This window comes from Myxine glutinosa, chromosome 9 (assembly GCF_964187855.1).
Source record: "Myxine glutinosa chromosome 9, kmMyxGlut1.1, whole genome shotgun sequence".
NCBI classification, from domain to species: Eukaryota; Metazoa; Chordata; class Myxini; order Myxiniformes; family Myxinidae; genus Myxine; species Myxine glutinosa.
Window position 1 is genome coordinate 108,256,954 of NC_136269.1, and position 20,423 is coordinate 108,277,376.

Sequence of the window (20,423 nt, forward strand, 5' to 3'; positions counted from 1 at the left end):
GGCTTCATCATGCTCGCATGATCCAACACTTTCTTGCTGACCGTGGTGTGGAGCATATGGAGTGGCCTGCCATGTCCCCGGATATGAATCCGATAGAGAACTTGTGGGCAGAATTAACGCGTCAAATCGACAACTTGGACCAGCAGCCTACCTCTGTGCGTGAATTGCAGCAGACTATTGTCACTGCATGGCAAGCGATTCCTGTCCAAACCTTGGCAAATCTCGTGAACAGCATGCCTCGACGTGTACGTGCTCTCCTGAATGCTCATGGGGGTTACACGAAGTACTGAACTGTAATTTTACTGTCCGTAATCCCAGTCATAATTTCGCTTTTATTTTTATTGAAAATTTTTTTGGCTAATGTGCAAAATAAAGAGATACTTCTGGAAAACGTACAGAAGTTTAACACAGTACTGTCCGTGAATTGAGTTCGATATCAGTTGACATCACTTTCAAGGATCAATTTATTTGCTTCGAAATGTCAAATGTGGTTTTTGTTTCTTTTAAAGGTCACATTAACAAAATCTAGAATAATTTCAACATAATTCCAATGAACTTTTGGTTCTAAGTCATCTTGAAAAGTAAGTTCACCCCCACAAAAAAAAATTCCATATTAAATGCCAAGTCTGTATATATATATATATATATATATATATATATATATATATATATATATATATATATATATATATATATATACTGTATATATATATATATACACATGTATATACCGACGTGGCAATATATACATGGCCACTTCAGAACGCTGGACTGTTCTGAAGTGGCCAGCAATGATTCCAGAACTAAATCCCATTAAACACGTGTGGGGAGATCTGAAAACAGCAGTTGGGAGAAGGCACCCTTCAAATCTGGGAGAACTGGAGCACTTTGCACCCTTCAAAGCTCATTCATGGCTATAGGAAAACGCTTGACTGCAGTTATTTTGTCCAAAGTCTGTGCTACCAAATATTATGTCTCGGGTGTCAATAATTTTGTCAATGCCATTTCTTTTTCTTTTTCATATTTAAAAGGATATATTAAGGTCTGAATCAAAAACAAAGGTTCTTGTAATATTAATAGTGCAATAAAGAATTGTGGAGACCAAATACCTTTGTCAATTTCAACTTATTTTTGAGAAAATTGTGAGTTATTTGAAAAAAGTGCAAGGGTGCCAATATTTTTGGCCCCGACTACATATATATACATATATGTATGTATATATATATATATATATATATATATATATATAACCATTAAATAAAGCTGGAATCAAAAGTGTTTTTTCTTTACCCCAAACACCAGCAAGACAATGATGCAGAATCCCACGATGACCATGAAAGGGACGAAGAGCCACTGGAAGGAGAACATATCCTGTGGACCCAGCAACAAAGTTGCCCTACGGTGTGCAGGGAAATTGCCAATACAGTCATAACTGCAAGTCATGGATAATAAATTTGATGCAAAAAGAACATTACAATGCTGAGAAAAGAGCAATGTTCGGAACCAGACTATAGTGGTGCTTACAGTGCCTTTAGAAAGTGTTCACACTCCTTGATCGTTTTCCCATTGTGTTGTATTACAGCCTGAATTAAATATTGATTACATTGAAACTTTTTTGTCACTGATTTACACATGATACCCCATAATCTCAAAAATGAATTTTAAAAAAAGAAAGAAATTTATCCAAAATAATTAAAAATGAAAAGCTGAAATGTATTGAGTCATTAAGTATTCAACACCTTTGCTGTTCCACTCCAAATTGAGCACAGGTGCATCCAATTTCCTTTGATCATCATTGAGACGTCTACAACTTCATTAGAGTCTACCTGTGGCCAATTCAATTGATTGGACATGATTTAGAAAGAAACACACCTTTCTATATAAGGTCCCACAGTTGACAGTGCATGTCAGAGCAGAAACTCTACCATAAAATCCAAGGAACTGTCTGTAGCACTCAGAGATAGAATTGTGAAGAGGCATAGTTCTGGAGAAGGGTATAAAACAATTTCTAGATGGTTTAAAGTTCCCAAGAGCACAGTGAGCTCCATAATTAGGAAATGGAAAGAATATGGAACTACCCAACCCTTCCTAGAGCTGGCAATACGACCAAACAGAGCAACCAGGCAAGAAGGATCTTGGTCAGAGAAAAAACCACCTTTAAAGGCCATTTTTCCCCGCAAAGCGGGGGTTGGCCTTTTTCGGGCACCGTGGTTGTTGTTGTTTTTTGGTCCCCTTTTTGAAGCAATGTTTTACGGCCGGATGGCCTTCCTGCCGCCAACCCTTTTTGTCGCCTTTTACGACAAACAGGGAATTATCAGGGAACTGGTACTCAATTAGCCGACCTCGGAAGGATGACAGGCTGAGTCAACCCCCCTGGCGTTAATTCAGCGATCGACCGGGATTCGAACCCAGGATCCTGGGATCCTAAGCTGGCACCCTCGCCGCTAGCCCAACACCAGGCTATCTTGGTCAGGGAGGTGACCAATAAACCAATGACCACTCTGACAAAACTAAAGAGTTCCTTGGCTGAGATGGGAGAACCTCCTGGAAGGACAACAGTCTCTGCAGCACTTCACAAATCTAGGCTTTATGGGAAAGTGGTGAGACAGAAGCTACTCCTACTCAGAGGATGAAGCAAAAGATTATGTGGTCTAATGAGACTAACATTGAACACTTTGGCCTGCATGCAAAGCGCTATGTCTGGTGGAAACTGAGCATAGCTCATCTAACATCTAACACCATTGCTACCGTGAAGCATGGTGGTGGCAGCATCATGCCACGGGGATGCTTTTCAGCAGCAGGGACTGGGAGACTTGTAAGGATAGAGGGAATGCCAAATACAGGCAAATCCTTGAGGATAACCTGCTTCAGAGTGCAAAAGACCAAAGACTGTGCATTCTAACTGTAACTGTAACTGTAAAGAATTTACATTCTAACAGGACAATGACCCCAAGCATACAGCCAAAACAACACTGGAATGCGGAATGGCTTCAGAACAAGAATCTGAAAGTCCTTGAGTGGCCCAGCCAAAACCCAGACTTGAATCCCATTGAGAATCGGTGAAAAGAATTGAAGATTGCTCTTCACCGATGCTCCACAACCAACTTCACAGAGCTTGAGCAAATCTGCAAGGAAGAATGTGAGAAACTCCCCAAATCCAGATGTGCAAAGCTGATATAGACATACCCAAGAAGATTTGAAGCCGTAATTGCTGCCAAAGGTGCTTCGATTAAATAGTAACTAAGTGGGTTGAATACCGATGTAAATTTGATATTTCTGCATTTCATTTTAAATTACTTTGTAAAAATTTCTAAAAAGAAAATTCCACCTTGACATTATGGGATATTATGTGTAGATCGGTGACAAAAAAATTAATTTAATCTATTTTAAATTCAGGCTGTAACAACAAAATGTGAAAAAGTCAAGGGGTGTGAATACTTTCTGAAGGCACTGTAACAAATGTATAAAAGATGAATCACTTAACAACACTCCCTTCCCCTCCCCTCGCCTCGCCTCGCTCCCGAAGCATCACCGTCGGAGATAGGTGCCATTGTGTGCAATTGAAATTCATGATAAGACAACACGAACACCGTGAGCACATGTTAATTGTCGTTTGGTCTTGACAAGACACTCCAATGCTCACCACACAACAAATTGCCAAGGTAAGATGGCTAAAACAAAGAAATAATTTTTCCATGTCAGTGAGTTGAGGCTTGTGACTAAACAGCGATAACTTTTGCAGGTAACATAGCGGTGGAGGTAGGAGTGACAGCTTCACACGAAGTGAATGAATAGGATAGAAGAGGAGAAATCGAGATCAAACGGCAAACGGAGTAAGCCAGCTGTAAGTCGGTGGTTGGTGAGGCAAATGGACGAGAGTTAAATGGACATACATTCTAGTACTGATAATGGAGAGATTAATAGATCAACTAATACACGGACATCCCAATAGAGCTGGAGCTGGTTACAGCACACAGTGGTGAAATGCACTCTTCATTACAACACCTTGTACAATTTCGTCAAACATTATTCAGCACAATGGAGATTGCCCAGGTGACAATGAGCTTTGGAGACGAGCAATGATTGATTATGCACTAACCTGCTAAAAGTCATCGGATACACAATTCAATGACAATGCACAGATAGTCCTGGAATGCAGTTGTGTCCTGTGGGGCCTCCTCTATGCCCGAACCACAACTTGAGCTCTTACTCTGACATGTGCAACTCGTTAATGATAGGATAGATGTAGGATTCTTCACTATTCTTAGTATAGTGCATCCACCTAATTACCTCCACCACCAAAGGTGGCCAAACTGTCCATAAAGGTGGACGGAGGTTATGATTTCACCAGTCTGTCTCTCTGTGAGCAGGATATCAAAAAATTATGGACGGATTCGGACGAAACCTGGTGGATAGGTTGGGTGTGCGACAAGAAAGAATCGATTAGATTTTGGTGAAAATCTGCATCCGAGAGTTTTTAATTTTTCTTAAAATGATTCTTCACCATTGAGAGATGGTGCCAAAAACTATATATATATAAATAAATAAAAAACCACCTTTAGAGGCCATTTTTCCCCGCAAGCGGGGGTTGGCCTTTTTCGGGAACTGTGGTTGTTGTTGTTTTTCGGTCCCCTTTTTGAAGCAATGTTTTACGGCCGGATGCCCTTCCTGACGCCAACCCTTTTTGCCGCCTTTAACGACAAGCAGGGAATTACCAGTGAACTGGTACTCAATTTGCCGACCTCGGAAGGATGACAGGCTGAGTCAACCCCCCTGGCGTTAATTCAGCGATTGACCGGGATTCGAACCCAGGATCCTAGGTATCCTAAGCCGGCACCCTAGCCGCTAGCCCAGCACCAGGGATATATATATATATAGCATGATATTTCAAAAGGTTATGGACGGATTCAGATGAAACAAGGTGGATGGGTTAGTTAGGTGACTAATCCAAATCTGAATCTGGATTCCAGATCCGAATCCAGATCCGGCCTATCAGTGGGATACAAAACATAAAGTGTGCAGTCTGGTGGCGGTGTGCGCTCTACCGAGTATGTGCTCTACCGAGTGCCGTTCTAGTTGCTTCTGATTTTGTAGTTGTTGAGGTCAAGCCCATAAATGGTGTTCCAACATATCTGCCAAACCCTGTCGCGTATGAAAAATGCATACCTGTGTGGTCATTCGAAAAAATATATATGTTTTCCCATATATTGAGGCCCTTGGATGGCAGTGGATTGGATCATGCTTTGCTATCATGCATTGAGCGCACTAAGGAAAGGCCTGTGTGCAGCTGTTCACCTGTCATATTTCATGGAATGCAGGACTTGACTAACGGTACTGATATCTGTCCGACATTCCAATGATTTCCCAAAGTCTTTTGTCATCTCTGTTCCATCTCACAATCAGTCACAGGGTTCTCTTCACTGTCAATATTTTCAATGGTCTAGCAGAGATCTCAGGTCAGGATTTGTATTGTCAACAGTCTAATAATTCACAAATTTCCCTGCAGCTGCCTTTTTTTTTTTTTTTTTTTTTTTTGTATACTGAATCGAGGCTCGTGAAAGAGCTAACATTTACTTCACAAACAAATCAACCAGACAAACAAAACACACAAAAAGAGGGAGCGGAAAACAAGATGGGGAGAGAAGGGGAAGCACACAAACACAACATTTGAGAGCAGGGAGATGTGTGGGAGGGAGAGGGCTTGGGGGGAGGAGGCGTGGGAAGGGGGGGGGGGGGATGGAGGGAGAAGTATAAAACACAAGGACACCAAGGACTTCCAGGACAGAAGTTGGTATTTCAAAAAAGTGGAATTGGGGTGAAATTAGCGGGGGTAGAAAAGATCAAGGTTTTGGATGGGGGAAGATAAGAGATGGTGGTGAACAGCTGTTTTAAAGACCTGGAGGGTGGAGTGGGATTGAAGAGAGTGAGGGAGTTTGTTCCAGAGGTGGGAGAAAAGAGGAATGAAGGAGTGAAGGTGAGCAGAGAGTCTTGATTTTGGCAGTTTGACCATAAGAGGGTTGCAGGCAGATCTTGTGCGACCTGTAGGAATATTTGCGGGACAGAGCCCAGAGAGAGCTGGGGGGGCAAGGCCAGAGAGGAGTCGGTAGAAGATGGAAAGACCACCAACCTGCCTGCGGTGAGTGAGTGAGAGGCCCTTGGAGTTAGCTTCATCGCGGGAGATTCCAATGATTCTGAATGCTTTGGTTTCAACAGCGTGAAGACGAGCTAGGTGTGAGGCAGGACTTCATAGCAACTGCGATGGATGAGAGCGTCCTGATGGAGGTGCACACTCTCTGAGAGCAGATTATCATTCCTTGTTGGAATTTAGTTACTGCATGATGCTCTGAGAGATGATGCTCTGAATTGAGCAATAAGACTGTTCCCTGGCCATTAGTACTTAAAAAGGTAACAAATTATACGACTTTACTGATGACAGACCATGGTTGATGGTTGTGAAAAAGACATGAAGACACTCCAGGTGATAATCAAAGTGTTTTGTCAGACGGTCTTTCATAAGTGACAAAAATTCAAGAACTTTATTTTATGAGAATCAAATGCCATAAATTAGCAGGTATTGTAGCAGCTTCAATGATCAACTGGATGGGCCGGTCAGTGATGCAAATCTGCTGCAGACTGGCATTATTGTAGGAAGGAACTCTTTGATACAAACACCCAAAAGCTTGGAAAACAGAGCTGGTTGCAAAAGGGAACAGACATATCGTCATATGTGGGGGGGGGGGGGGGGGGCGGGGGAGTGAGGAGAGAGTCGAGGAGGGAGGAGTGAGGAGAGAGCGGACGTGAGGGGAGTGAGGAGCGGGTGCAGGTGGGGGGGGGGAGCAAGTGCAGGTGGGGGAGTGAGGAGCAAGTGCAGGTGGGGGGTGGGGGGGGGGGGAATTATGAGAGTGCAAGTTGGGGAATGAGGCACGAGCACATGTGAGGGGAGTGAGGAGCGAGTGCAGGTGGGGGAGTGAGGAGCGAGTACAGGTACGGGGCGGGAGGAGTGAGTGCAGGTGAGGGGAATGAGGAACGAGTTCAGGTGGGTGGGGGGGGGGGGGGGGGAGTGAAGAGGGAGGTCAGGTGTGGGAGTGAGGAGCCAAAGAAAAATAAGCTTCAATCATCTCCATATTTTTATGAGTACAAAAGTTGATATTTTTAGAGTGATGCTACAATCTGTTGGCACTTAAAGCAATTCGTTTTTTTTTTGTGATACTTGCAGAAGCATCTGAAGTTGCCATAGGACGGCACATTTCCCTCATCAATAAACAAGTTATTTGGTAGCAAATGCCTCTTTGACCATTGTACAGTGAAGCCAAATCTAGAGAATTGGGAATGACAGTTGCTGGCAAGAAATAACAAACTAATGAGGAAGAGTGAACAGGCAGTGAAGTAAAGCGTCTGCATCTTCTGTAGTGAACTGCAAAACAACCAAGCTAGGGCATGGATGCATTGCCAGATTAATTGGCATATCCTCTGCTATCCAGAAGGAGTCGGCAAGATAAGCACATTGAGCAACTTTAAATTTAATGTTGGCAGTTTGAATTGGAAAGCAATCCACACGACAGCATTAGTTGCAAAAGACACATGGTCACAAACTATTTTAAACTACTTTCCTGATGGATCTTCCTCGATGAGTGAATACAAAAAACGACCAGTTTCAAAACACAGATGAACAACAGAGTTAATAAGCAAAATCAAGCATTTGAGTTGGTATGTTTCATGTGTCCATGTGAGCACAACTCACAACATTGGGAGTCCAGACTCAAATCCCACATACAGTAATGTTAATTAGACCCTCGTTAACCCCAACCACCCTCTTAATTTTCCGGTTTTTCCTCCATGGAGTTTCCTTCTCCGTGCGTGCATGTTTCGAGTCCTGTTTTTGTCTGTTACATCCTGAACCATTCAGTGTGTCATTTCCTCCACGAACCTCGACTATGTATACAAAAAACAGTTATCTGTTATAGCCCTGTTCATTCATGTATATTGATATCTGCAAGGGTCTTTGTCGTACATGTGATACAAGTACAAGCTCCAAAATTGGCCTTTGACGATGTATAAAAAATAACTAGAGCGCATACCTCTGAACAGTTTACTTTTTGTATACCGGTACCACTGATCTGAACCAAAATCTAAGGCGGCTTGTTCTTGTCACCTAATCAACTCATCCACAACTTTTTGACATATCATGCTATATATCGTTTTTGGACCCATCTCTCAATGGTGAAGAATCACTTGGAATATTAAAATAATTCTCGTATCGGGTTTCGGACCTTCACCAAAATCTACCTAATTAATTAGTCCATCGCACATACCCAACTCATTCAACAAGTGCTGTCATATTTTGAGATATCATGCTATAATATATAGTATATCATTTGAGCCCTATTTTTCAAAGATGAAGAATCACTTAAAATGTCAAGTATTCGGATCCGTATCATCACCAAAATCTAACCAATTCGTCCTTGTCGTGTACCCAACCTGTCCACCAAATTTTGGCCGAATCCGTCCAAAACCGTTTGAGATATCCTGCTCAGAAACAGACAGACAGACAAACAGGGGGTGAAAACATAACCTCCATCCACCATAGGTGGTGGAGGTAAAAATACATTCAAGAAAACAGAAATAGATGTTAAGTATTTGATGAGAGAGGAAACTAGTTATGAAGAAAATATTCTCCTCTTTAAATTGGTATATGTGGGAAAATTACACGCCCAGACAAGGAATCGAACCCAGGTCCTCTGGAAAGACCTACCAGTGCTCGGCCATCTGAGCCATCTGGGCAACCGTGACTGAGCATGCAATTTTCCCCACACATATGATTACCAATCTCTTTCCGTCAATGCTTCCGGGGCACTCCCTGAACACGAGAGGGTCTTCCTTCAATGGGGTGGACAAATCCATGTCCTCTATTATAAACACCACTGGGGGCGTACTGAAGCAATTACATTAATGAACAGGATTAAATAATTAAATTGTTATATGTGGGATTTTTCCTCTTTAGAAAGTGTCAAGGAAAGATAGATACGACTCAAGTTTAGCATGTGTAATCTATCTCAGGTAAAAGGACCGTTATGTAAATTTAACTCTGTGTTCGACAAACAAAACATTTTTGAGATCTCAACAGATCTCATTTTGTGCTCACCCTTGCTTATAGGAGTAGTAAGTCTTCAGCAGGAGCCCTGCCGTCACACCAACAAATGTTGATGGGATCCTGATCTGTGCTGCAACGTCAACTGCATGCACGATTACACAGACAGTGGTTTTCAAGAATTGGGAAAATATCAAAAGACACAAAAAAAACAAAAAAAAACGGGGAAATGAAGATAATGGTGTTTCTCCCATCATCACATATTTTCTTTTTGAACTTGCATATCAAATATGGAAACCAAAATTTAAAAAATCCAAATTGCTGCAGCAATGACAGAATGGTGAAAAAGCAATAATTAAGAGGAATAATGGAAGGGAGGGCTAGTGCTGGGAATAGAAGAGAATAGACAAAGGATTTGAGCAATTCGTGCAGCAAGTCATGACCTACGGAAGGCAACCCAAATCATGCAAGCAACGGGCAAGAATCGAGTGCATTGTGAGCTGGATAGGGAAATCCCATGCAGCTGTCACCATTTCTCAGCCTTTGTAGAAGGAAAGGGTTAGTGTGGGGTTTGCACTGCCTTGGGAGGGAATGGTGAGATTGTGGAGGGGGAGCGTTGGGTTGCAGCAGCTGTCATACCATCATCTGAAGACATAGTAACCAGCTGTTCGGTTTTTAAGTTGTGGATGATGACGGCCCGGTAACCAGCCTGTTGCGCGTGGAGAACCTGAGATGAATAGAAGAGAAAAAGCTGGGTTAGATTTAATTACTATATTCTGATGTTGCAGCTCCTTCAGAGAATCATCATCACCTGCGAGGCTTCTAAAGGAGAAACTTACCCTGATACCTACTGCTGATAACGTTACAGTTATCTTCCTGATGTCGTTGCCCGTTATCAAATTAATGTACAAACTCATCCATAAGTTGCGGTGGCAAGATGGCCTTGAGGTACGCACAACTCACTTCTAAACTCTCTAGCCTGGGTTTGAATCCTGACTCAGCGATAAACTGTCATCCCGGTGTTTTGCAGTTATGGCGATTCATAAATGTGTGTGCCGCACCCCGGACGGACGTTGAACTAGGCGACCCATCTACCGACATTAAAAAACAAAACAAAAAAAAAACACCATTAGAGGCCATTTTTCCCCGCGAAGCGGGGGTTGGCCTTTTTCGGGGACCGTGGTTGTTGTTGTTGTTTTTTTGGTCCCCTTTTTGAAGCAATGTTTTACGGCCGGATGCCCTTCCTGCCGCCAACCCTTTTTGTCGCCTTTTACGACAAACAGGGAATTACCAGTAAACTGGTACTCAATTAGCCGACCTCGGAAGGATGACAGGCTGAGTCAACCCCCCTGGCGTTAATTCAGCGATCGACCGGGATTCGAACCCAGGATCCTAAGCTGGCACCCTAGCCGCTAGCCCAACACCAGGTAAACACCATCTACCGACATTAGTTGGTGGATATTAAAGATCCCACGGTGTCCTTCACAATAGTAAGGGAAACATATGAAAATCTGTTAACTAAATTGTTACCAAAAAATTTCTTCACCAATATGTTTGTAAAGGTGTGTAATAACATGTGTTAAAATGTTGAAGGTCAACTCCCGTGGGAAACCCAGAAAAAAAGCTGTTGAATTCGGGTACCGAAAAATTATTTTCGAGAATTTTTATTTTTTTTAATCGGCCCTTAAGTAACTTATGAGGGGTCAAATAAGGGTTTTTCATGATTCGGAGTTGATTGTTAACACTTATATTTCACCACAGACACTCCTTTGTGGAAAAATAATTTCTAAATACATCTCATTTTCTACTTTGCAGGACATGGAGTCTAGCAATATGGATGAAGACGTTACTCCACCTGTGCTCAATTGCTTCATCTGTGCACGCTCGGATACACCAGCTGAAAGGCTCATACAGGCAACTCCAAAGGGATACTCAACTTTATTGAAACAAGCAGAAACTGTCGAAAATGTTACTGTTGTGGAACGTATGAAGGAGGCTCAAAAGGAAGGAAAACTGAGGTACCACCAGAAGTGTAAAAATGATCTGTACAACAACTTTGTTGCAACCACCAAGAAGTCAGCTCAAGCATCAAAGGCAGAGAAAGAGTCATCAAAGTTGAAGAAAGAGTCATCAAAGTTGAAGAGAAGACGCACTACTTGTGAGTTCAGTTCATCAACTGGCTGCAGTTCTAGAAGATCACAGTCAGTTGACCTCCTGTATAAGGATGTATGCATTCTTTGCAACCAACCAGCCCAGCTCTACAAAAATAATCCAGCACAAGCTAGAAAGAAATAAAGAGTGCCAGATAATTTGACTGCAGATACACTGAAGGCAAGCTTGCTGAAGACAGCACGGAGTCGCGGGGATGACTGGGGCACTGAAGTCACTGGACGCCTGGAAGGGATCAACGACTTGGTAGCAGAAGAAACACTGTACCATTTGCGATGCAAACTTATGTTTGCGAGAGGTGACAGTTTGTCCAAGACTGATGAGGAAGGAAAAAGGAAGAGAGGACAGAGGAGTATTGATGAGGAGCGAGAGGCAGTTTTTATTGAATTCTGCGAATGGTTAGACTCAGAATTAGAGCATGGGGTAATGAACATGGACCAAGTCCATGAAAAGCTGCAGGAGTTTGATCAGTCACCAGAGAAGAGCCTTTCTTATTCAAAGCATTGGCTAAAGATAAAACTTCTAGAGAAATACGAAGACACCTTGTATTTCACAACACAGGAAAGAAGGGCAGATGTACTCTGTCTCAAAGATGGCACCGACAATATTCTGCGAGGGCATCATGCTAATCTTGACCATGGAGATGAGAAGACTCAGATCATAAAGACGGCACTCAAGTTCATATCCAATGATATTGCCTTGATTGATTTAGGTCCAAAGTCATACCCCACCACACACAGTATGACTGACATCGATAGTCAGCTGACACTTGTTCCTGCAAGCCTTCAGATGTTCTTGAGACCGATTGTCAAGACAGACAAAAGAGTTGCCGTTTGGGGGCAGAATTTTATTAAGGCCTGTCGACCTCGGTCTGGAGTATTGCCACACCAAATGGGGCTTGCCATACAACTTGATCATAGATTTGGGTCAAAATGGATGCTCAACAAGTTCCACCGGCTGGGATACACTGAGTCTTACACGGAGACACAAAACTCCACAGAGGGTGCAGACACAACAGAGGGTGCAGCTGCACAACATTCACTCCGTGCCTACCTGCAGACCCAGGACTGGATCCTTCTACAGAGCATGTCTCTGAACCCCAGTGACTATGGATGGACAATAGGTGTGCATGGGTATGAGCCAGTTCCAACACTGGACCCCACGGCTCCTGAGGAGCTATTGCAGTTCACGAGCTGTAATTGTCATAGAGATTGCAGCAACCGGCGATGCAGCTGCAAGAAGAATGGGGTCACGTGCATCTCGGCCTGTGGAGTCTGTAATGGCATTACATGCAGAAACTGCAGTCATGATGTTGTTGAGTCTGAAGAAGACATAGACAATGACTGTTGAAACTTCTGACATTGCGAATGAGAAATAACTCTTGAGTATTATATATGTATGTGAAATAAAAGCTACTTTGTGTGTAAATGTAAAAGTGAAAATATAAATGTTAACAATCAACTCAGAATCATGAAAAACCCTTATTTGACCCCTCATAAGTTACTTAAGGGCCGATTTAAAAAAATAAAAATTCTCGAAAATAATTTTTCGGTACCCGAATTCAACAGCTTTTTTTTCTGGGTTTCCCACGGGAGTTGAACTTCAACATTTTAACACATGTTATTACACACCTTTACAAACATATTGGTGAAGAAATTTTTTGGTAACAATTTAGTTAACAGATTTGTGAAATATCTCATAAAATGCCCTTACTACAAAGAGTAGGCGAGCTATCGCCAGTACATGAACAAATACCAATGTCCTGCTCTAACCAGCAGAGGGCACTCCATCAGCGACACAGCCGCACACTCAGCCAATGATGCTACCCTGTAGCTTTGTGGTGCATACGAACGAAGAAGAATCCACAAGTTAAATTAAAGACAGACTGAAAATTTAACAGCAAATAAATAAATAATTAAACAAACTGAAGAAAAATAATTCAGATATTGGAATTAATTTGTTTCCAAACACAGAAGTAGAAAAATAAGGGTAAGTGTTCAGTTAAAAGGTCAAAATTGTTTTAAGTGCATCATTGATGTACAACCATTTTTATATTGCCATTCATTTACTTTTTACTGACAGGTCGAAAACTTATAAATCATCCATCCATGATCGGTATCAGTTTGTGGGCAATAAATATACCACACAATTTAAAAGCAATGGAACAGAACATGTTCACACATCAAAATACGTATGGGAGTTTTGAACATACAAACAAATAATGAATAGTAATAATAATATTAATAAATTGCTTAATTAAATACAGGGAAAATAAAACTGCACAACATAAAATTAATAAATAAAAACCAAATAATGAAAAAGCAGGCATTGGCTCAACACCAGTATTTGCTGACAAGAAGTACAAATTAGTAGATCTGATACAGCAATATCCAATGTCCTAGAATTGCGATCGAGTGTTGGGCCAAATGAGTCACTCAATGGGATGTAGTCGTGGAAAGGAGACAGCTGCTTCGTCAATGTGGAATAGAGCGCATTTGCCAGGAACATGCTGGGAATAGAATTCCCATTCCAAGTACAGGCAGCCACATTCCAAGCAATGAGCAGGGCCTTGACCCTTCATCCAAAATGGGATGTTTCCCCAACTGCTCCTGAGAGCAAATCCTTCAAGAGGAACTACCCGAAGAAGGATAACTAAAAAAAGGTCGAAGTGCACAGTACGTGACTAATGTCAAAAGTCAGATGGACAAATTGACTGTGACCCATGCATTAAATATTTAGTGTTTTAATCCAAACATAGATCACAATGTGCCTGGACAACCAAACATCATTTCTCACACTGCAATCAATCAGCACTAATCTATGTGAGGAAAGTCTGACGCTTCAATAGCAAACCAGCTTCTGTCATCTGGAGCTTTGGCAATCTTTCTTTGTTATAAAAAATTATAAAAAAATTTTATATAAAAATTATAAAATTATTTTAAAAAGATTGTGATTATTACCTCCACCAAAACATAACCTGGACTGAGGTTAAGTTTTCATCACTGTTTGTCTGTCTGTTTGTTTGTTTGGCAGACAGACAGTTTGGGTGTGTGACGAGGACCAATTCTTTCGAATTTGGTGAAGATCTGAATACAGATCCAGATCAGAGAATTTTAAACGTGATTCTTCACCTGGTGTTGGCTTAGCGGTTAGGGTGCCGGCTTGGGATCCGAGGATCCTGGGTTCGAATCCCGGTCGATCGCTGAATTAACGCCAGGGGGGTTGACTCAGCCTGTCATCCTTCCGAGGTCGGCAAATTGAGTACCAGCTTGCTGGGATGAATGATCCGGTGTGTACCCCAGTTTAGAATAGGTACACCTTATCCCTGCGCATCGTAAGAGGCGACCAAGGGTTGGCGTCAGGAAGGGCATCCGGCCATAAAAACATTGCCTCAAACAGGGAACCATGATTGTCATGGGGCCTGCAAGGCTAACCCCCGCTGTAGCGGGGAAAATGGCCTGAAAACGATCATTGGGAGATTGGGCCAAAAACGATAAATAGCACGATATCCTAAAAAAGTTGTGGATGAGTTATGATGAAACTTGGTGGACATGTTGGTGTGTGGCAAGGACAAATTGATCCGATTTTGACGAAGTTCCGGGTCCGGATCTGCGAATTATTTAATTTTTAAAAGGCGATTCTTCACCATTGAGAGATGGGGCCAAAAACGATATACAACATGATATTTCAAAAAGTTGTGGATGAGTTTTGACAAAACTTGGTGGATGAGTTTTAACAAAACTTGGTGGATGAGTTGGGTAGGTGACAAGAACAAGCTGATTAGATTTTGGTTCATATCCGAAGTTAGATCCGGCCCATCAGTGGATACAAAACATAAAATGTTCAGCCTGGCAGAGGTATGCGCTCTACCGAGTGCTGTTCCAGTCATAACCTGCAAAACCAACAGAAGTTGCAAGAGAAAAACATTCCTCAAGATCACAAGACAGCAAAAGGTAACTTTCTTCTGATATCCCAATAACATGCTCAGCGAAGAATCGGCTCAAATTCATCGGATCCCATCAGATCTTGGATGTCAGACGCAGCCCGGCCGGATTAGTACTCATTGACCTTCATGGAAGGCAGAAAACAAATATTTGGAACAGCAAGATGGTGTGCTTACCATTGAGCTTTCGAGGTCCGAGATTTATTTGTTTCCCTGTGGAGTAGAACCCAAATAGAGTTGTGATTCTGGTACACCACCAATAGTGAATGCTGCATCTTAAAGAATGACATCCTGCAGATGGTTAGTTAAGCAAACCTGCACCTCCTCGAGATCTCCTGCAATAATGATGACCATGGGGAAGAGGTAACTTCTCCTAAATTGGCATGTTGACACTCAGTGCTGGATGTATTTATGCCACTTCACCCAAGCTCAGCGGCTGTCTGAAGTCAAGTCCATTGTTGTCTCCTGTATCTGTCTGCAGTGTGTAATTTGTGTTGCAGCTCGTCTATGAGTCTTAGACCCTGTAAAAACAGTAAATTGGCTAATGGGATGTGGGCAGTGCAGCTTCCAGGTTGTATTTAGTGCCCATTCCAATTTTCCCAAAGAATCTTATGGTGGGCCTCTTTAAACTGATTTAGTGTCTGTTGCAATCGTTGACCTCAGATGGAGCGACAGGGACTGCACAGGATATCAATCAATTTATGATGAAGCACCAATAATGCATCGAAGTTACGATGTTGTATGACACAAAATAGTAATTTATTAATGCAATAGACCTCAAACCACAGATGGTGGAGCCAAACACACTCAGGAATGGTCACGGATAACTAGCACACGATCCACATTCAAGGTACAAAATCAACTTATGGTTGAATTAGACACAAAGTGTAATCGTTAAATTACACCACTTTGTCAAACTGTGCATAAGGCCACACAGGGCGCTATACCAATGTAGGCCACCTGGGGGCGCTATGTTAAAGTCCAACTGCATGTGGAATCACACACCAACTGACACACCGACCGCTTCAATAGTCTCTACCGTCCCTTCGAGAAATGTAACCGGAAAGGTTAACATGCCCTTGCTGTCAGGTTTTTATCTTTCTCCTTCTAAAAAAACCACCTTTAGAGGCCATTTTTCTCCACAAGCGGGGGTTGGCCTTTTTCGGGAACTGTGGTTGTTGTTGTTTTTTTTTTGGTCCCCTTTTTGAAGCAATGTTTTACGGCCGGATGCCCTTCCTGACGCCAACCCTTTTTGCCGCCTTTAACGACAAGCAGGGAATTACCAGTGAACTGGTACTCAAACCTTCTCCTTCTAAGCCTTCTCCTTCTTCTCCTTCCTTCTAAGTGAAGTTTCTCCTTCTAAGCTGATACATAAACACACATTGCAATCAATCGGGTGTTGCAACACATGTTGCAATGTTGCGGTAAATACTAAGCATCATAGTGCTGGAATCACCAATTCAAATTAGAATTCAGATCAGGTAATTCTACCTTGGACAACAGACGTGCTGCTTCTACCCTCCCAACAATGGACGCTTGGACGGAGGCCCTTAATGTCAGACATGAGGTCAGGGCCATCTCTCTCAACATATCTCAAGCTTTCGATACAGTCTGACATGCTGCCTTGCTCTCCAAACTCTGCCTATGGCATCCAAGGCCCACTCCACTCTTAGGTTAACCTACGTGTGGCTCTCAACGGAATCCTTTCATGGCTGGAATTACACAATTTCAGTGCTCTCACCCCAGTCCTATACCTAATCCTAATCTTCATCAACAATCTCTCTGAATCTCTGGAAAATCCACTTTATCGATTTGCTGATGACTCCACCCTTTGCCATAACATCCCTCATCCTTCAGCTAGGCAAACCGTTAGCACAAGGTATGTACCAATAGATGTCACATTTAATCCAAAGGCAACTTGTGTGGTCATTACAGGAGCTCTTGGAATGAAACTCGAAGGAGAAAGAAGAGCTATTGATGAAGATTGTGTGATAGGAAATGGCAGATGATGTCACACCAGAGAAAGCGAGCCAGCACTGAGTGAAGATACAATTGGTCTGCACCACCAAGAAAGCTGTAAGCTTCAGCTATCAGCCAGAAAGCTCATGCAAGGTGTTTTTAAACCATTATGGTTAATATGGAATATCCTGAATGTGAGAAAACCATCAATGCACAGCACAACAATGAGTTATTGTGCAATGAAGTAAGACGAGCAATATGCAGACGGCCCAGTATGCCGTCTCAAGGCACAACTTCACTGCACGGTAACGCTTGCCCTCACACAGCTTTTATGACCATTACTATTCCCCCAATGATGGGTTAGGAAGTTCAAAATAATCCCTCATTCAGACTAGACTTTGCACCTTTGTGATTTTCATCTATTTGTACCACATTTACATATGATGATGTCAAAGCACGCACGCATACTGAAATGGCCCTGAACCTGTCCCAAAGATTTGTATGCTGATTGCATAGGCCATAGAGGCACTACCACATCGATGGGACAAATGTGTACACATAGCAGGAGAAGACTGACAAATGGATTATTATGAACGATCCTTTTTCAATTTTTGTTAATACAAGGTCCATGTCAACAATGAACTACCATGTCAACAATGGTCCATGTCAACAATGAACTACCATGTCAACAATGGTCCATGTCAACAATGAACTACCATGTCAACAATGGTCCATGTCAACAATGAACTACCATGTCAACAATGGTCCATGTCAACAATGAACTACCATGTCAACAATGGTCCATGTCAACAATGAACTACCATGTCAACAATGAACTACCTCCATAGTACAAAGTGAAGGAACCATCACAAATTAAACACCAATTGATTCTGCCTGATATTTACACTCCTTCTTTACATCCTTTATTCCTCGTATTGGAACAAATTTGCTTCATATTTTAGAAAGTTTTGAATCATTATGAATACCCCCAAATAGATATAATTTTGCTTACCACTATAAAAGCTATGATTGACTTTTTTTTTCAATGTGCCATTTTATTAATTTGACCGTGATGATCTCCATACCCAGTTTCCTACCTCAGTCGATCTCTTCCTCTTCTTCAAAATATATTTTCCAAATCTGTCAACCGTGCAAACACTTATAGTCTGGGATCCGAGGCCTGGAAATGTGTAAAAAAGTGATTTTGAAGTGACACCCCTGCTATAAAATGTTTGACCCCTAGATCATGTCTGTGGGGGTGTTAGCCACCAGAAAAGTGACTTTAGCAAGGTAGTTTGGATTGCGCGAATTCTGTAAGGACGTTTTTTAACTTGGGGCGTCAACTGTAAAAAAGCAAGAAATTTAGGGGTAGGGGAAATTCAATTGACCATATATTCCATAATACAGGGGTGAGTGCATCAAATTACCACTCATTCTTTTGGTTATAAATGTGGCTTTTATATGAAACATGATTCAACGTGATTGGACCATCCATGAGGTCAGCAGAGGTCAAAAGGTCACGGAAAGTGGGTTAAGCTGGAAATTTAGCTCCTTTATCAAATAATTCACATATGTATATGTCACAATATGTTCCTTGCATCCCTCTACTGTTTCTGGCCTATATTGATCGTAATCGTGATGGTTTACTGCGGTGGTTGATGCTTTTCATCTTTTGTGTGGTGCTAGGGATTATTATGCTACATTTGTTTCAGCAACTTGCTTCACTCTTGCTGATCTTTATGATTACCATCGATCTTCAGCCTTAAACTTCCATTCAGAGACACAAGATGGTGGTAGTTTTGATGCTACAACAAATATAATTTATCAGTACACATTTGAGGGAGAAGGAAGTGGGGAGGTAGTGGGGGCAGTGCCCCTTAAGAAAACCAGGAAACTGACTATCAGTGAACCAGACAAATTCGTTCCAGTAAGTAGTAAACTGACACTGAAGGACAGAAGACAGGCTAGGTCATTACATGATATTGAACTTCCTCATGATGACAAGGGGGAAGCCTGCTTTCTAGCTGACAAGAACATCGTTTGGTTCCTACTGAGGATGTATCCAACACAGTTGATGACGGGTGAAAACGACAAGGACACTGGTAGCCTGACATGGAGCAGCTTCTTTGAATACAGTTCTGGGCAACATGCAGAGAAAACAAAGATTGGTTGTGGACCATTGCTTCCACAAAACCCAACCAACGCAGATGTAGTCCAGACCTCATTGGACTACTTTGTCTCCTTGAGTCTTAAGATGGGTCAGGCTAAGACGGTGGTGACTTGTGACCAGGCGATATATGACATAGTAAAGGGGTTGTTTAGGAAGGAATTGGAAAAGTACAAAGATGTTATTGTTCGACTTGGAGGATTCCATATTGCCCAGAACTTCTTGGGATCTATTGGATTTTTCATAATGGAGAGTGGCATAGAGGACATTCTGGTTTCTAGTGATATCTGTGGTCGAGGTACAGCCAATAAAGTCATGGCAGGAAAAGATGATTATAAGATGGTCCGTTATCATTCATGGTTGAGTGAGGCATTGTTCATGCTGAAGTCGGAGGCATTTGAGAAATGGCGGTTGTTCGAGAAGAATGAGGAGACACTTTCTTTGCTTTCGTCTCTGCTTGAAAGTCTTAGAAATGCCTTTGACAGGAAAGAGAAGGACGAATTTGCTGCACTCATGAAGGAAGTCATGAAATGCCTAGAGTCACTGGAGTCGCTCTGGGGAGATTTTGAGAAGGGATTAGGAGTGACAGCCCATCTTTGGAGCATGTACATAGACATAGGGCTTATCCTAAGGCGTTACATCCATGCTGAGAGCTGGGCTGTGGCAACAGCACTTACAAGAGGTACAGAATATGCTACCCTATACCATTGCTTCCGGCCATAGTAAGTACATGTCCTGCCTTCCGATCTATCTCAGTGAGATGCAAAAGCTTCCAGAAACAGCACCAGAAGTGCACGAGGAGTTTGCAGCTGGCAAATTCACAGTTCACCAGACTGCAGGAGACTTTAATGGTGTGTGGACAGACCTTGCCCTTGAACAGACCTACAATAGGGAAGGCAAAACAAGCCTCTTTAAGGGTATAACACAGTCTGAATCAGCACGAGAAAAGTACATCAAGGCTCTACCGTTCATGACCTCTGTCTCTGAAAGTATAAAACAGATGGCACACATGGCCTCGCCGCAATCTGACCACCACGAGAAGCTGAGGAAAGACGACATGGAAGCCGTGTTGCAGATCAAACGGACCGTGGAAGAGA

The 20,423-nt window shown here is 42.3% G+C and overlaps 1 protein-coding gene across 1 annotated transcript in view; it reads right to left on the reverse strand.

The window, feature by feature from the left end:
* LOC137435110 (E3 ubiquitin-protein ligase RNF13) overlaps nt 1-20,423 on the reverse strand; it is a 111,456-nt gene that overhangs the window by 35,281 nt on the left and 55,752 nt on the right. The window contains exons 5-7 of the mRNA XM_068128583.2: nt 9,728-9,815; nt 9,143-9,233; nt 1,291-1,396 (exon numbers count right to left, since the gene is read on the reverse strand). Of these exons, the coding sequence (XP_067984684.1) occupies nt 1,291-1,396; nt 9,143-9,233; nt 9,728-9,815 (285 nt within the window). The remainder of the gene's footprint in view (nt 1-1,290; nt 1,397-9,142; nt 9,234-9,727; nt 9,816-20,423) is intronic.